We start from the raw sequence: 19,401 nt of genomic DNA on the forward strand, positions 1-19,401 counted from the left end.
GCAACATAAAACACCATTCCTCAGAACATAAGGGACGACATGTTCCCCAGAAGAAAGGGTTTCCATTATCGGAGCCAGCGTAGGATCTTCACGTTGGTATTTCTCGATATCCCTAAAGAGCATGGGAGCATCGGTTAAGATGGCATTAACCTCGGATAGTATGGACTCGGAAGGTGATGAACTGTCGACCGGTTCATGGGTCTCGACGTCGTTAGAAAACATACGGCTGAGTCCATCAGCAATAACATTTTCGGTACCTCTAATATGCCTGACATTGAATTGGAAGGCAGAAATACGGATGGCCCAACGGGCTATACGACCAGTACGACGCGGCCTACCTAAGACCCAGCTTAAGGCTTGGTTATCTGTCTCCAGGTCGAATTTGACATGTTCCAGATAGAGACGGAACTTTTCTAAGGCAAATAAAACTGCCAAACCTTCGAGCTCATAGATGGAATACTTGGCTTCTTGAGCTGACAATGTCCTAGATGCATAGGCGATGAGTCGCCTCCCTAGTTCAGTCTCTTGAAGAAGGACTGCAGCTACAGCTGACGACGACGCGTCCGTTTGGACGATGAATTTCTTCGAGAAATCAGGCATAGCAAGTACAGGGGCATTACAGAGAGCTAATTTAAGATCTTCGAAAGCGGCTTGTTGAGAAGGTCCCCACTCGAATTTGATGCCTTTCCTACGAAGAAGGTTTAAGGGCGCCGCTCTATTAGCGAAGTTAGGAATGAACTTTCTGAAGAAATTCACCATACCAATAAACCTGGCGATGCCTTTAATGTCCTTGGGAGGTTTAAAATCACGGATGGCCTGTGTTCTAGAATGATCGACCGCTACACCATCGGGTGACACAATATGCCCTAGGAATGACATACAGGGCTTAGCAAAGGCAACCTTGGACAACTTAACAGTTAACCCAGCCTTACGAAGGCGATCGAGAACTTCTCGCAGATGATCTAGATGTTCTTCAAAAGTCTCTGAAAATACGACGACATCATCCAAGTAGTGATATAAGTACTCAAATTTGATGTCGGAGAAGACCCTATCTAGTAGCCTAGTGAGCACAGCTGCCCCCGTGGGGAGCCCGAAAGGCACGCGGTTGTATTCGTATAAATTCCAGTCCGTGGCAAACGCTGTAAGGTGTTTAGACTCTTCGGCAAGGGGAATTTGATTATAGGCCTGATTCAAGTCCAAGATAGTGAAGAACTTGGCCTTACGAAACCATGAAAAGCAAGAATGAAGGTCGGGAAGGGGCACAGATTGCAACACCACCTTCCGATTGAGAGCCCTGTAATCAATTACAGGCCTGAAGCCCCCCTGGGGTTTCGGGACTAGAAAAATAGGCGAAGAATACGCTGACTTAGAGGGCCTAATAATACCGTCCTTCAACATCTGATCGATGATTTCTTTTAGAGCCTTCATTTTAGGTGGAGATAGCCTATATGGTGGAAAACGGACAGGAATCGAATCCGTGACCTCAATTTTGTATTCAATAAGGTCAGTAACACCAAGAGTATCAGAGAACACCTCGGGAAACGACTGACACAATTTACGAATACTATCAGCCTGCTCCTCAGTTAGATGTCTAAGGTCTAACAACATCTCATCCTGGGTAGGCGAAATAGATGAACATGATACAGAATTACACTTTAACAAGGGAATATTACAATTGGACGCAAATTTGAATGTGCACGACCTAGACTGGAGATCGAGCACAAGACCAGTGTGAGAAATAAAGTCCGCTCCCAGTATGATGGGGCAAGACAAGTGCTTAGCCACAAACAGTTTAATTTTCCATGTAAATTTAAAAATACGAATTTTGACCAGTACGGAACCTAGAATTTCTAATGGAGATGAATTAGCCGAAACATATTGAATAGGAGAAGAGTCATAGATAGGTAGTTTACAAACAGATTTCAATTTCGAGTACCATTCAGCCGAAATAATGGAACAAACACTGCCTGAATCTAATAGAGCTGTTATAGGCTCGTTATTTAACTCAATCTTAAGAAAAGGAACAGGTGCGGGGGTATCCGCCGCAATCCTAAGACATTCTTTAGGGCATTTAAAAGATGAATTTGAAGGCTGATCGTTCTCTGCATTTACAACCTGTTTACTAGGGGCTGAGTCTCGGGAAGATGGATTAGTCGACTCAGCCGAAGCCACTAGTCACTTTTTATTATTAGCATAGCTGGAATTTGCACCAGAAGTTGAGCAGGAGGGGGTGCTATTTGAGTTTGGGCAATTCTTGGCGATATGTGAGAAGGCCCCGCACTTAAAACAGCCTTGTGATGACCCGGCTCCATTCCTTGTCCCACTTGACTTGATCAGTGGACACTTGTCGCGCAGATGGTCAGGCGACCCGCAAGCATAACATTTACGGGGATTGACTGGTCGGCGAGGTGGAGGCCGAGTGTTACTAAAGGAAGGCGGGGGTTCTTTCGCGACACGCAAAGAATCGGCGTACCTAACTCCTTCCGCTGAAACGGCCAATGCTTCAAGTTCAGAGAAAGTTTGCGGGCACGCCGCGAAACACAAATATGACCTATAGGGAGGTGAAATTCCCTCTACAATAGCCTGTACAATCTGATCTTCAGGAAAATGAAGGGCAAACACCCTAGTATAAAACTTAATGTCCTGTATAAAATCAGCCAAGTTTTCATCCAACCTCTGTACTCGATAATAGTATTTCTGAATCAGAGATGACCTCGCGCGGGCAGGAATGAAATTTGCAAGCAAGTGTGCGTGAAAATCTTCAATAGATGACTGTTCAGCAATGGCTCTTACTATTTTATCTGAGAGAACACCAATAGCATACGGATAGATAATTTGCAAAATCTGACAAGGGGAAAGAGAAAACACAAGGGCGTGATCCTGAAATTCAACTAAAAATCTTAAAAATGAAATAACTTCACTGGTGGTGTTGACAGAAAACTTAGAGATACCTCTTAGCAACATTGCCAATGGATGAGGCAAGCTACTAAACCCGGGTGACATAGTAGGTAAAGGTTTCAATGGCAAAGAAGTTAATTCAGAACGGATGTTACCCAACGATGCACGGCGTTCAGACTCGTTGTCCAATGGGGCAGAGATAGTTTGAGCAGTGGGGGTTTTCCTATTTACTTCTCCCTTAGGAGACTCTTCCTCGCTACCTACATTCACTATGGTGGGTAGATCAGATTTGGGAGGAATTTCCCCAGTTAACAGTAGAGTGACTTTACTAGACAATTCAGAAATAGTTTCAAGGAGCGTATTAGCTTCCTTCCTCTGAACGTCATTCACCTTTAGAGACAACAGATCATTAACTCTATTTGAAAAGTGATATAGTCTGCCTTGCACACGCTTAATTTGATTAGGAGACGGATCATTTTCATCAAAAAAACTAACTACAGATGCTAGCCCAGTAATATTCTCGACGATCGTGGAAAGAGAGTCATCAATTTCTTTCTCTCCCAAATTGGGGATGGAAATGGGCAAATCAAGGGACTCTCTAAGCTTGTTAGTGTCTATTGCAACCGTGCCTCCAGATTGAACGTTTCTGATAGTTAACTCGTATATCAACTCCTCTTTGCGCAAATAGTTAAGGAGGAGAACATCGCGAGGGCCGGGCATGATGACAGAACGATTTTGAAAAAGTCAAAAAATTCCAGCAACTGAGAAAATGGTTAGAGTTCGGATCAAAACAATGTATAGCCGTCAAAAGGGGCTAAATTGAGACCCATTCAACCACGCTCTGCTACCACTTGTTACCGTGTTTTGGTGGTAGATAGAGGTGAAAGAAGGTGCGGGCGTGAATGGATCTCAAGCTACGAAAATATAGTGCATGTAAACAAAATTTAAAATTTAATAAGGTTATATTTTCTTTTCAAAATAAATAAGTAACAAGCATGGCAGTTACAGAGTAGCAAGTCAAAAAAAGGTAGTTACAATATTTACAGAAGTTGGGCTTCGAGCCCCGAATTCACAATGCTTGGGCAATCAGCTCAGTTTTATCCCAAACACAATTTTAACAGAGGGGCAGAAAACCCCATTCATACCTCGGAGCCCTTGCTCCAAATTACACTGAAAAGCCTCCTCGAGGCATACAACATACAATTTTTAAAAGAGCCACACGCTCTCCAATTTGAGCCTCTCCCAGGCCACACTAAACTCCACCTTCAAGTTGTCCTCAACGGACATCAACACAGGGGTAAAATACCCAATCTACTGAGGTCTATTAAACGAAAAGAATGTTAATTAAATGACCTCTAAAATAACAATTTGAGAGGAGGCGAACTTGCACTCCTAATACACTTTGTTTTTAAGACCTATTTTGGCTCTTAGGCCACTGATGCAAGGGCTAACCCCATACTACAGAGGTGACTTAAGAAAGGAACAATAGTTTTACGTTATCGAAGAATAGGTTGTGAAAAATAAGTTCACCTCAAAACAATATGAGTGGGAGCTCGAGAGGGTTAGCACTCTCTATCCCATTATGTAGCTTTACAAGAGAATAGAAGAAAAGAGTAGTTACATTTTAGGAAAAGGTTACATGATGGAAAACGCTTCGAACCCGCCGCGAGAGTTAAACTGCCGACCTAGCAAGAAAAGAAGTTATTAATAGGCCATTACCTGGTAGTAGATCGCTGCCGAGGAAAGAGGCGCTTCCCGCCTCCTGCTATGTACTTAATACACTGAAAGATGGAACAGAAGTGGCCCGGAGACCCTAAAATCAGCAGTTTAAATACTCTCGCAGAAAGTTCTAGGCGTTAGGGGAAAGAAAACACCCTCCCACAAAGATTTTATTGGGTAGGACCCCGCAACAGATTCAAGTTGGGGAAAGATACACCAGATTGGTCAGAAATTCATTGAAGAAATTCGTGATTGGATACATTCAAAACAAGGGGAATAAAGGGGTAAATATTGCCAACTTAAACAATGACAGAAAGAAATTTAACAAAGAACAAACTCCTGAAATTAAATTTTCTCCAACAAAATAGTTCTTTGACTCCGCACTAGGTTGCACTATTGTTGATCTTCAGTAGTGTCCTCTAGAAGAGAAAGTTCACACTTCTTAATACAAGCAAAACAAAAGTACGTCGAAAATGACAGTTCACAAACTCAAAAATTTCCAGGTAGTGACATCTTCTGAGAAATTTGGAAATTAAGACCGTAGATAAAGTTCAGACTTCCTCCAGAAGAGGAGTTTTAACTGGCGCAACTTTTAAATAAACGGTGTGGAGGTGTACCGCCCGGTACAATTATTATTATTATTATTATTATTATTATTATTATTATTATTATTGCAAGGTCCCTCCGGGAAATAAGTTCTGATGGTTCGTGAAAGAGAACATGAATATCAGAAGATAATGATCTTTATTTTTGTGGATTCAGTGATACATTACCTACTTCTCTTTATATGCATCATTCTTGTTTAAACACTTATTGTAGCGTGGCGCCAACTTGTGAATATCTGTGTCATAATTATGAGTTTGCCGCCAAAGATCTGAACCACGATGTAACCGCCGTCCGGAGCACAGAGTCGCTGTTGAAACATATTTTCAGTTGGGAGAGGAGAAGAAAGTTGCTGAGCGCGAGGTCGAGGTTTTGTTGGGGATGGTCAAAGATGTCCTACCCGAACTGCTGTAGAAGAGTCTGAGTGTTCATCGCTGTATGGGACCGTGCGTTATTGTAGAAGAATGCTATGTTTGCACTCAGCTTCCCACGTCTCTTGTTCTGTATCGCCCTCCGCAGTGGAAAACTCTATAAGAGAGGCCATGTTTACCTTCCACACAGCACTAACACAACTGCACCCACAGAACTGCAAAATTAGACTTTTGTCACATGTGCCTCATTTAACCTCCGTGCAACTTGCCCTGTGCGAACTTTCAACGATGACTTGCGGCTCCTTCGGAACTTACTTTCTGGATCGGCCTCGTATTATTATTATTATTATTATTATTATTATTATTATTATTATTATTATTATTATTATTATTATTATTATTATTATTATTATTATTATTATCTGTATCTGTATCTCGATACGGATTTCGAATGGTAACTGTAAAGTAATAAAAAATAAAATTAGCTTTAATTTGGAATCATCGACGAGATTTATTTATTTATTTATTTATTTATTTATTTATTTATTTATTTATTTATTTATTTATTTATTTATTTATTCTTCAACAGGCATTTCCGCCCGCTTATAGAACATTTCCATATCTTATTTCTAATGTTATAAATAATTTACAATAAACAATAAAGTATGATACCTAATACTATACTTATGAATTATGGACTGTGGTAAGTGTGTGTTTCAATTTATTATTTTAATTTCTCCTAAAATGTACATTGTTAATTTAAATTAATCTAAGGGCTAAACTATTCATGGTACACAGGTATGCTACTCTATTTAATTAATGTCTTCTTTCTGTGTGCGTTCCCCTCTGATTGACCTTAATAAGGTACTCTCCTCGTGAAATATGTCCACGTTTGGCGTTTTAATAATTGACTGACATATTCTGTTTAGTAGTGAATTCATATGGTGATTTATGTTTGACCCATTAATAAATAAATTTAAATTTTTTATTACTTCCAAACGGTGCATACAGGTTCATTTGGTGGAGTAACTCTCGGTTATCTGCTTTGCCTTTGAGAATTCTATTTAGGTCTTTTACACTCGTTAATGTTCTCCTAGTATGCAACTTATCTATCTCAAAAATGTATTAAGTCACTATATGCCACATACTTTGTACTAGTTTTATAGATACAGAAATACAGATGTATTAGAAATTTATCTTGAATATTTTCTAGTTCTTTTATACGTTTATTACATGAAGAATTCCAGACTATAGATGCATTTTCTATTACTGTTCCAACTAGTGAATTGTATAGCTGTATAACAGCTTTAATATTTTTGAATTTGTTTCAGTTTCTCATTAGAAATCCTAGGTTTCTGTACGCCTTATTTACGGCATTATTTTTGTGTATATTGAACTGAAGTTTACTATCAAATATTACTCCTAAATTCTTCTTTTCTCCAACTCGTTTTAGGCTGATACTGTTCATTTCATAAGAATGGATTTTTGGTTGTATTTTTCTAGTATAGATCATTGATTCACATTTCGTAACATTGAATTGAAAGGAATTGTTTTTTCCCCATTCAACCAGTGCTGTGAGGTCTTGTAATTTTTCGTTATCCTGGTTTGAAGGAATCTGCCTATAAATTTTCATGTCATCGGCGTATAACTGAAATTTAGAATTCTTCAGTACAGAACCAATATTATTAACAAACAGAATGAGCAACAGTGGACCTAATTTTGAACGTTGGTTTATGCCTGAAATTATCTTGTACATGGATGAAGCTACCCCTTTGAAACTAACAAACTGAAATCTAATCCTGAAGTAGGAGTTAGAAAATTCGACCAGTTCAGGGCTAAAACCAAAACTATGAAGCTTGTTTAGAAGTTCATGATGATCAAACAAATGCTTTTGTCGTGTTCGTGTATATGACATCCACTTGTCCTCCTTGATCTAAAATAGATGACACATAATTTGTAAAGTTTACTAAATTCGAAATAGTCGATCTCCCTTGCATAAAACCATGTTGTTGCTTCATGATGACTTTCTCAACAGAGCAAATCAAAGTCATCTCCGTACAGGCCATGAAGGCCCTTGGAGGTGTGGAAGGTAAAGGCTTCCACTATCCGTAACCTCGGCACTTGATGGAGTAGAGTGGTTAGCTCTACGCTCGGCCTCCTTTGCTCCCAGGAATTAACCTGGTGCTCATTTTTGGTGTAGGCTGAGCGAACCTCATGACCATGTGGACCTCCGGAAGTGGAAATATAATTTCTTAAATTTTACGACTTCCTGACGGGGATTCAAACCCACGTCCTTCCGGGTGAACCGAGCACGCCTTTACCACCTTGGCCAGGCAACTCCTACTTTCTCAACATGTCAATAGATATTACAGTAAAGTATATACTCAAACACTTTGCATAAGACTGACAGTATCGATAATGATCCATAATTATGTATGTTTTCAATATTACCATATTTGTGAATTGGACACACTCTTGCTATCCTCCACAAATCAACAAATATTTTTTGTTGCAGAGATTTGTTAATAATTATACAAAGTGGATATGCAAAAGCGTCTACGCATCCTTACACTACATATATACACTGACTGACAGAGCAAATGCAACACCAAGAAGGAGTGGTTCGAAAGGGATGAAAGTTGGAGAAAAAAACAGAGACGGCACGGACGAATAATTGATGTTTATTTCAAACCGATATGCAGATTACACAATGCGCACGGCATCGACTCAGTAGGATGTAGGACCACCGCGAGCGGCGATGCACGCAGAAACACGTCTTGGTACAGAGTCAATAAGAGTGCGGATGGTGTCCTGAGGGATGGTTCTCCATTCTCTGTCAACCATTTGCCACAGTTGGTCGTCCGTACGAGGCTGGGGCAGAGTTTGCAAACGGCGTCCAATGAGATCCCACACGAGTTCGATTGGTGAGAGATCCGGAGAGTACGCTGGCCACGGAAGCATCTGTACACCTCGTAGAGCCTGCTGGGAGATGCGAGCAGTGTGTGTGCGGGCATTATCCTGCTGAAACAGAGCATTGGGCAGCCCCTGAAGGTACGGGAGTGCCACCGGCCGCAACACATGCTGCACGTAGCGGTGGGTATTTAACGTGCCTTGAATACGCACTAGAGGTGACGTGGAATCATACGCAATAGCGCCCCAAACTATGATGCCGCGTTGTCTAGCGGTAGGGCGCTCCACAGTTACTGCCAGATTTGACCTTTCTCCACGCCGACGCCACACTCGTCTGCGGTGACTATCACTGACAGAACAGAAACGTGACTCATCGGAGAACACGACGTTCCGCCATTCCCTCATCCAAGTCGCTCTAGCCCGGCACCATGCCAGGCGTGCACGTCTATGCTGTGGAGTCAATGGTAGTCTTCTGAGCGGACACCGGGAGTGCAGGCCTCCTTCAACCAATCGACGGGAAATTGTTCTGGTCGATATTGGAACAGCCAAGGTGTCTTGCACATGCTGAAGAATGGCGGTTGACGTGGCGTGCGGGGCTGCCACCGCTTGGCGGCGGATGCGCCGATCCTCGCGTGCTGACGTCACTCGGGCTGCGCCTGGACCCCTCGCACGTGCCACATGTCCCTGCGCCAACCATCTTCGCTACAGGCGCTGCACCGTGGACACATCCCTATGGGTATCGGCTGCGATTTGACGAAGCGACCAACCTGCCCTTCTCAGCCCGATCACCATACCCCTCGTAAAGTCGTCTGTCTGCTGGAAATGCCTCCGTTGACGGCGGCCTGGCATTCTTAGCTATACACGTGTCCTGTGGCACACGACAACACGTTCTACAATGACTGTCGGCTGAGAAATCACGGTACGAAGTGGGCCATTCGCCAACGCCGTGTCCCATTTATCGTTCGCTACGTGCGCAGCACAGCGGCGCATTTCACATCATGAGCATACCTCAGTGACGTCAGTCTACCCTGCAATTGGCATAAAGTTCTGACCACTCCTTCTTGGTGTTGCATTTGCTCTGTCAGTCAGTGTATATTATCTGGACCAGCACTTCTTTTAGACTGCAATCTTTTTATGGCACATTTAACAGCATCAACAAATACCTCTGAAATGCTTGACGTACCAAGTTCCTTATATTGCAGTTCCTCTAGAACATACCGCTGATTGTTTTCCGTGTTATATTTTGTGTATGTACTTTTGAAGTAAGAGGCAAATCCATCGGCTATTTCTGTCTTAGAAGTTAAGGTGCTATCATTCAGTACATATTTGTGACATTCTTGATAATTGGTCCTCTTCTGTTTTAAAAAGTGCCAAATGTTTTTGCTATTACTAACTATACTACTTTCTATACATTGAATGTATTCTTTATACGCTATTCCTATTTTATTTCTAAGGATTGCTCTCTCTGTTTTGAACTCTGTCATACTATATTCGCTACGACGTCTTCTTTTCCTATGATACTCCTTATGTCGAATTAGTTGCATTATTTTTATTATACCATATTGGATAAGTTCTTTTACTGCACTTGGTCGGAGGAACGCAACAATCAAGAATCTCATATAATTTATTAAAGAAGCACTCTAAAGCGCTGTTAACGTCCTCAGTGTCATTCAGTTCTGACTAATCACAACAAGTGTTTAGTAATTCAAAGAGTGATTGAAAATTAGCTCTATTATAATTATGACGCCTGAAAGTTCATCTACTCTCCAATGTACTAAATTATCTTAGATTAACTTCTATGGAGAGAATCAGTCCAGGATGATGGTCATCCTCAGGTAACAAAAGCTGCTCATCTCGTTCAATCAATCAATCAATCAATCAATCAATCAATCAATCAATCAATCAATCAATCAATCAATCAATACTGATCTGCATTTAGGGCAGTCGCCAAGGTGACAGATTCCCTATCTCTTGATTTCCTAGCTTTTCTTGAATGATTTCAAAGAAATTGGAAATTTATTGAACATACCCCTTTTAAGTTTTCCAATCCCTAACTCCCCTTCCTATAAAGGAATATTTACCCCAATTTGTCCTCTTGAATTCCAACTTTATCTTCATATTGTGATCTTTCGTACTTTTAAAGACACCACTCAAACTTATTCGTCTACTAATGTCGTTCCGCGCCATCTCTCCAATGATAGCTCAGAACATACCACTTAGTCGAGCAGCTCGTCTCCTTTCTCCCAAGTTTTCCCAACCCAATCTTTGCAACATTTTTATAACGCTACTCTTTTGTCAGAAATCACCCAGAACAAGTCGAGCCTGATTTTCATTAGATTTTTTCCAGTTCTCGAATCAAGTAATCCTGGTGAGGGTCCCATACACTGGAAACATACTCTAGTTGGGGTCTTACCAGAGACTTATAAGCCCTCTCCATTACATCCTTACTACAACTCCTAAATACCCTCATATCCATGTGCAGAGATCTGTACCCTTTATTTACAATCATGTTTATGTGATTATCCCAATGAAGATCTTTCCTTATATCAACACCTAGGTACTTACAGTGATTCCCATAAGGAACTTCCACCCCATCAACGCAGTAATTAAAACTGAGAGGACTTTTCCTATTTGTGAAGCTTACAACCTGACTTTTAACCCCGTTGAATTACTGTACTCAAGTGCCAGTTCGCCACTCTGTATTTTTAAGTTGATCGACTGCACAGGACTGAGTGAAGGGTTGGCTTGTAGAGCACAGAAGTGGGATGTCCGCAATAAGAGAATCAGCGAGATGTTGCAGCAATACCGCTTTTATATTTAGGGATGTACATTTGGTAAAACAGTATGTCTTTTCCTCTTCTACGCCCTACGTTGCATGAAGACTATTATTGTATTACTCATGGTTACTTCTAGTGTGACGTTCGACTCGTTGGCTGAATGGTCAGCGTACTGGCCTTCGGTTCTGAGGGTCCCGGGTTCGATTCCCGGCCGGTCGGGGATTTTAATCCCTTGTGATTAATTCTTCTGGCTCAGGGACTGGGTGTATGTGTCCGTCCCAACACTCTCCTCATCATATTCAGACAACATACTACACTACCAACCACCACAGAAACGCAATAGCGATTACATCCCTCCATACAGGGTTGGCGTCAGGAAGGGCATCCGGCCTTAAAACAGGGCCAAATCCACATGTGCGACGCAGTTCGCACCAGCTACCCCACAGGTGTGGGAAAAAGCGGTAGAAAAAGAAGAAGAAGAAGACTTCTAGTGTGACAAATGATACACTCCTAAATAATAAGGTAGAACTTTTGATTTGAGGCTGCCGAAGACGTTTCTCGTCATAAGTAGATGTCTCTAAAGACTCTGGTTGTTAGCATTTTACCTCTTTTCATCTTCAAATAGGTGAGCGCTCAGACGAAATTTTCTTTACATTGGTCTGTTTTCAGACAGACTTTGTAGTACGGGAGTGAAAGTTGGAAGGACTCAGGGTATCCTTTTCATAAGTCAGAAGTAAGAAATATGAAAGTAGTGAGAACGATAGCTTACAAAACGGTGGAAATTATGGCGGTAGGGTACTCGGAATGAGGAGATAAAGGCTAAGTTAGGAATTAACTCGACAGATGAAGCTGTATGTATAAACATACTTCACTGATGAGGTAATTTAAGGTGAACTGAAAGGGATAAGTAACCTAAGATAATAGTGGAATCGGCCATAGAGGGTTAGAGAAGTAGAGGGATACCTAGGTGGCGATGGTTGGATTCAGTGTTAAACTATGTCATGACTAGGGGTGTGGAGCAAAACGAGACGACAGAACTAGTTGCAATTGGAGCATTGTGGAGGCTCTTAGTTGATGGACAGAGGCTTGCGGGCTGAACACTGTAAGATATAACAGTCTGCAATGATGACGTATGTATGGATATTAATTTTCGAAACGTTTTCTCTAATTCTTCAATGTTATAATTTAACAAGAATAGTGTTCGGAATAGTAGCAAAAGTTTTTCTCACAGTCATTATCTTCTAGTTCCTTTTTCAATACATTATCTATTCCTGGGCTACATTTATGCGAGAAAACTTCCTCCATCTTGATACTCCGTAATTGTAGGACACTTGCTGTTCGCACATGTGGGATTCTAACATTGTCTAATATTAAGAGTCTACGTCTCTTCTGAACGGGCGCGATACATTGCTATGGAACTAAGTGTTCTGCCTTGTACTAAAATATGTCATTCTACTTCTTTAATGGCAAATTGTAAGTATCATTATGTGCTGAATGGCATCGCTATCTTGAAAATTAGTGGGATTGTAAACCCCGTCATAATGCTTAAAGAAAATCGTTATCCGATATTTGGTCTTTAGAAGGTTATTATGAGGCCATTTCCATAATAGTATCAACAAGTAAGTTTCGATGCAAAATTGAAATTGAATTTTGGAGTGAAGAAGATTCTACGAAGTATTGCATTGGGCAATATACCAAATTTGCTTAAATAATAATTATTGGTCTTCATTATAAAATACGAAATATTTTATCCCATACTATGTCAAATTTCATATGTTTACGTCCTTAAAAGTAATGTTGGAAAGTGTACTGTAGTTACTTATGGTACCCGACTCCTGGCCTCATATACCATCTGATATAATAGTATATAGGTCTATAATTTTTTTACAAGGGCTTTACGTCGCACCGACATAGGACGATGGGATAGGAAACGGCTAGAAGTGGGAAGTAAATGGCCGTGGCCTTAATTAAGGTACAGCTCCATCATTTGCCTGGTGTGAAAATGGGAAAACTACGGAAAACCATCTCCAGGCCTGCCGAGAGTTGGGTTCAAACCCTGTGAGCTTGCATCCGGGTGATAGTGGGTTCGAATCCCACTGTCGGCAGCCCTGAAGATGGTTTTCCGTGGTTCTCCATTTTCACTCCAGCCATGCTTGGGCTGTACCGTAATTAAGGACACGGCCGCTTCCTTCCAACTCCTAGCCCTTTCCTATCCCATCGTCGCCATAAGACCTATCTGTGTCGGTGCGACTTAAAACCACGAGCAAAAAATCTATTTGAATGGTGGGCCCTGAAGTGAGCGCTATAATTTGCTTGTCTTAATATTATTCAAATCAAATAATTAAGTTCAACATAGTATGAAAAAGGAAATGTACATTACAAGGGCGAATGTGTTTATTCCAACCCATATGTAGAAACATCACTTTCGGTCCTGGTATCAAAAATAATTATATTGTAATCCATTACTCCCAAATTGAAAACAACCTCCTGAATTTGCCACTTTGAAATGAATTATACTCTTTTACTTTTCCAGTTGGATTCAGCTGATGAGCAGGCCGCTGCTATACGACGGGAACTGGATGGAAGAATGCAGAAAGTTGCTGAAATGGAGAAGGTAATGATCTATATAATTAGAATAATAAGTGAAGTAAATCATACTCTAAGGTTTGTACTTCAATAAAAGCGATGCAATTATTTTTTAATCAAGTTAATTTTAAAGACGTCTTCTTTAAATTGTCCTCCATGAATAATCCTCACCAGCGAGCTAAGTAGTAGTAGTAGTAAATAATCACCACTCAGTCAACCACGGTTCATTTTCAGACACAGAATTGATATAACAGCCTAGTTTGCTTTAAAATTCATGGTTAACATTTTCTTTGGAAGGCGCTGACGCGTGTTCAGATTACAATTTCAGTGACAATTTCTCACGATATACTTCTAGTTACAAAGTTTAGTGGCTTGATCATTGGATAAATTAGAAACTATAAGGTAATATAATATTAAAGCAGTGCTGGCCGGGGGACTAACTCAACAGTACAGCATCAAAATGAAATAATACCTACTCAAAGTTAGCAGGTCCTATCTACATAAGCGCCAATAAACATCGAAGCAAACAAACTTCGAAAAATAGTAATCACCATCATCATCATCATCATCAACAACAACAACAACAACAACAACAACTAGTCAGTTCTGTAAGGGTTCGCATACACAGAAATATGTAAAATAGAGAAGAGTTCTTATCTCGAGGGAATAGGTTAATTGTGGCGAGTACACAATGCAACGCATGAACACATCTACGTAAATCAATCAGTCAACATTACCATCTCTAACTTACAAACTAACGACAGGTGACTAACTTCTAAAAGAATAACAAATCGAATTATTGAGAGTATTATTTTCATTCAAAAATCAAACGAAAGTAAAGAATGGGACTGAGATACAATGAAGGCTGACTACAAAGCACCCAGTGTAGACCGTCAAAACATGTGATTCAACAATGCGTATAATCAAAACAAACCAAACTAGCCGACCACGACTGAATGAATGGAGATGAAATCTAAAATGCCCAACTAATATTATATTGACTCCGTAAATTACCACATCTTCAGACAGATATATGCACCAGGAATAAAGAAAACAGTTTTTACCACGTCACTCCTAACAACCTGAGTTGCCAACATAGAACTAATTCTAACAGTATCGTCGAAAATACGTTGTATGTCAATCATGACCTTAACATGTATCTTGCCTGTTCATTTCACATTCTTTCACATAACCAATCTACCTATAGTGGCAATATCAGGTAATAAACCACACGACAAATTTCACTTACACATATAATCTTCATAGCAACATTGTACAACTCAATCCATTAAACAGCCACTTTCAATAAAATACACATGATGTCCCATGGCAACTCTTACTTAACACCAGTACGTAGCATACACGTGATAATATGCCATATGTCTAATATGAGCCAAAATTACATAGCAATAACTATTATCTCCTTCATATGTGGTAATGGCGAAGTTACTCAAACTGCTTTGGCTATAACACACAGGTTTGCTCTGACAACTTACACTTGCTTTCCACGTTTTTATTTGTTTACATACAATAGGTTTAGCAATCTATACTCATCACATATGGTTTTTATAGACTAGCAATATGTGCTTTACTATTCTGAAATAACAACTGCCCACTACTCTGAAATGACCATTCATTGCCTATGGTATTTAAGAAATGGCAACTGCTTGCATACTCGTTATGGTAAAGTATGGCATTACATAGCCCGGTCTGGTACAACCTGATCTAATATAATCTGTTTAAAATAATATTGTTTGATATTACGATAAATTTACAATTTATTTGGTGTGGCAACTATTTCTACCTTTTGTTTGTTTTGTTTGGCATAGCGATTATTTATTTTTATGACACGGTGTTCTATAAGTTCTCTATATTGCGATTTAATCACAGATAGTAACTTAATTAATAATTTAAGTACGTTAAAGAGAAAAGAACCAAATATTATGGTATAATTTGAAAATTTCCACGTCGATAAAGTAAACAAATCATAGCCAATGAGAACCAACAATGGCTGCTGAATTTTAGACGACCAATCACGTACGATATACAAGAATATCCATCATTCTCAAGCGTAAATTATAAATAAATGAAACAATGGATAATAAAACAATAGGATCAGATCTCCATAAAAACCCATATAGAACAACGCGGTCTGTACCTGTAATTCCAACATGACATATGTGCGATCCAGAAATAACGCAAGGATGGCATCCCGAATGAACAATAACTGATGCAACATACACACATAAAGAAATGTATATCGATGGCCTAGATTGAATACCTCGTATCTCAAAACGTTCTTGCTAACCATTATTTCCCTTAAGACTGGTCACGCCTCCCAGCCACACATGAATATGCAGTCCATCAGAACAACGTTCATTGGGTTTATTTTTCTATGCTGGCGCGTAAAGGAAAATGAACCTTATAAAATTATACTGTAGGAGTCAGTAAATACGTCACGCAGACATACTTTCCTATAGTACGCTACGATAAGGTTCATTTTCCTTCACACGTCGGCATAGAAATAAAGAACACAACGAACATTGTTCTGATGGACTGCGTATTCATGTGTGGCTGGGAGGCGTAACCAGTCTGAAGGGAAGTAATGGACACGAAGAACTTTGTGAGATACGAGGTTTTCATTCTAGGCCATCGATATGGAAACATTGAAATATTAACATTTCTGATAATTCCTCTCTGATAGAAGATCAAAATCATAACTCTTTAACATGTTATAGATGATCACAGTCGCAATTCAATAATATCAGACATAGAATTAATTATCTGCATGGTCTCCAATAATAACAAAATTAGTGGAATAAGACAATAATATCTCTCGATGACTTAAATGTAGATATATTCAATAATCTCCCGAATGTAATCAACATCAACTACGGTGATCTAAAATATACGTTGTACACAGTCTACTCTTCCCGTCATAATAACTTAGTCCTATTTTTCGAAGATCCTCACAACATATACACGGCCAACTACCAGCCTAATTCTTCACTCTTACATGTCTCAAAGGCTCATGGCTATTTACTCACATTATTATTATCATCAGTATCATCTCAAAGATTTCTGTCTATCTACCTGCCTATACTCGTCACTTATAACGTATCGAAGACTCCTGGCTATCTACCGGCCTATATAACCATATTTATTAATTTAGAGGACTCAATTACAATAACATACTCAGTTCTTCTATACGTCACAGTATCCTTCTTAATAATATGTACAAGAGTAAAGCACCACATTTCGAAGATAACACTACCTCATCAATGTTAAATATGCTTCTAGCGATTACGAAGACTCGATCTCAAATCACATAATACTGTCATAATAATACACATTCCACCATCAAGTTCGTCAACTGAGAACAAAATCAAATCATTCAGATGAACTTAAATACACCTACCTGATATAATCCCGTAGTATGACTGTGAATCTTCCAAACATTCATATGGTGCTACATAGGGTTACTTCTGATGAAATTTTATAGGTAAACAAAACCAATAATGGACAGTTAATTAATTATTAATTAAAGCGTCTTTATTGTGGCGAAGTTAGGGCTCCCGACCATTTCTTACACTTAACCACTTCATGTATATACAATGTAATTTTTACATAAAATTTAAACATATGAAATCTTTACAACCTAAAGTATAACTAAAGCAACTAAAGTATTACTAACTAAACTAAGGTGAGTAAAGTATAACTAAATTATATACAGGAACACATAGCAATAAACAACCATATTCACTCTCATTCATGCATCCCATTCACACTCAAGAAAGACTGGAAGTGCTTAAAAGATGACGCTGGCAAAGGATTTTAAATTTTGTCTTAGATTTAGCTTCCCTGATGTCATTGGGGAGTTCATTCCACCAGCTCGTGGCGGTGATCGTGAACGATCTGTTTTAGGTTGCGGTTCGATGCACAGGAATTTCTAGCGTACAGCCTGACCGGGTATTGAACAGGTGCAGGGAATTAAGGTAGCGAAATCTGGTGGATAGGTAAGAAGGAGTGTTTTCAGAAAGCACTTGATACACCAAAGTAGTTGTGGTCCTTTTCAAACTATCTCTATATTATTAGCCTCGCTTTTAAAAAATGGCATTGCTTGATTCACATTATAAACGCACGATAAAGAAAAGAAAAGAATTTTCAATAAAATTAAATAAAGGAGAAATAGAGTACTCTTCTTTGCTGGAACACCGCTACCGCATGCTGTGGTGGTTAATTAACCATAATCATTGGGTTCCAAGTCACCCATGTCTTTTTAGTTAGACAAGTTTACAGCTTTCTCAAACCTCTCCATACTCGGCTTATTTAAAACATTCTCATTCACCTGTAACTGAAAAGTGAGTATTAAGTACAATGTTATAGAGAAAAGTACACCACACATAATTCCAAAGGAAATAAAGCAATACTTGCCTTAAAAATGATATTACAACTGTTACCAGCAAACTTGTATAACTAGCTTAACCTAAACAAAGTATTTACAATCTGTATTTAACAACAGTCTATACATATGTGTGACCACGCCAACATCGACTAAGTATTTCCACACACGCTGCTAAAATCTGGATACGCTATAGTCAGCAATTGCCGTATTCCTTCCTTGTAATCGTTCGTTTAGCAACATACGAGATTTCCAATAAAAGGAATTGCACACGGATCCAGTATCTTCGTAATTCACCTTAACTGAATTAATTTCAGAAAACACTGTTTATAGTATAAATCACTCCATGAACATTTCTCGAAATTGTAAAATTCATATACGTGCGCCACCGTCTCATGGCGCATGGCGCATTATTGTCTTGTCTCCATTGTTGAGCTTGTTCACACAGACAGTAGGACTAGTGGTGTTCTCACCAAGACGATCAGAATGATGGTAACAAAAATGGCGAACTGCTGCGACTGGATAGCAGTCCTACAATTCAAGTCATTGAATGACTGACGAACCACAAATGTCATTCAAAATCGTTCCAAATCCCAATTATACATGTGGCCAAATTTTTAATGTTATAACTAATAACACATCAGTACTGCATGAATACCTCTATGCTCCATGGTAAAATTAACAACTTGAGCAGTCGCATCATAGTTAACAAAGAATAATTGCCAGAATGTACTCTCACAATACCTTTGAGATCTCGGTTTTCAGAAGAAGAGATCGTGGTTATTCTAGGTGCTGAGCTAGGCTTTGGTGTTAAAAAAAAAAGATGGTTACCACAACGAAATGAACTCTAGCCATTTCGAGGAGTGGTTCAGGAAAATGTTAAGCCTTTTGCCAGCCAAATAAACCGTTGTTATTGACCAGGCACAGCATCACACAATGATAGATCCATCTCGAAGGAATCCCAGTATGTGGTGGTGGAAAGCTAAGAGTTTATCTTGTTTTAAGGAGAGAAATATTTTACCACCGCTCTATGTTGAATGGCTGTGTTGAAACACCGGATCCCGTGAGATCTCCGAAGTTAAGCAACACTGGGCGTGGCCAAGATTTAGATGGTTTGCCACGCGCTGTTGCTGGG

General features: G+C 39.6%; 1 protein-coding gene across 1 annotated transcript in view; it reads left to right on the forward strand.

Annotated features, from left to right (window-relative positions):
* The window catches only part of Cadps (calcium-dependent secretion activator 1), a 609,066-nt gene that overhangs the window by 156,956 nt on the left and 432,709 nt on the right, over nucleotides 1–19,401 (forward strand). The window contains exon 7 of the mRNA XM_068226018.1: nucleotides 13,812–13,892. Within this exon, the coding sequence (XP_068082119.1) occupies nucleotides 13,812–13,892 (81 nt within the window). The remainder of the gene's footprint in view (nucleotides 1–13,811; nucleotides 13,893–19,401) is intronic.

Source organism: Anabrus simplex, chromosome 2 (assembly GCF_040414725.1).
Source record: "Anabrus simplex isolate iqAnaSimp1 chromosome 2, ASM4041472v1, whole genome shotgun sequence".
Lineage (NCBI taxonomy): Eukaryota > Metazoa > Arthropoda > Insecta > Orthoptera > Tettigoniidae > Anabrus > Anabrus simplex.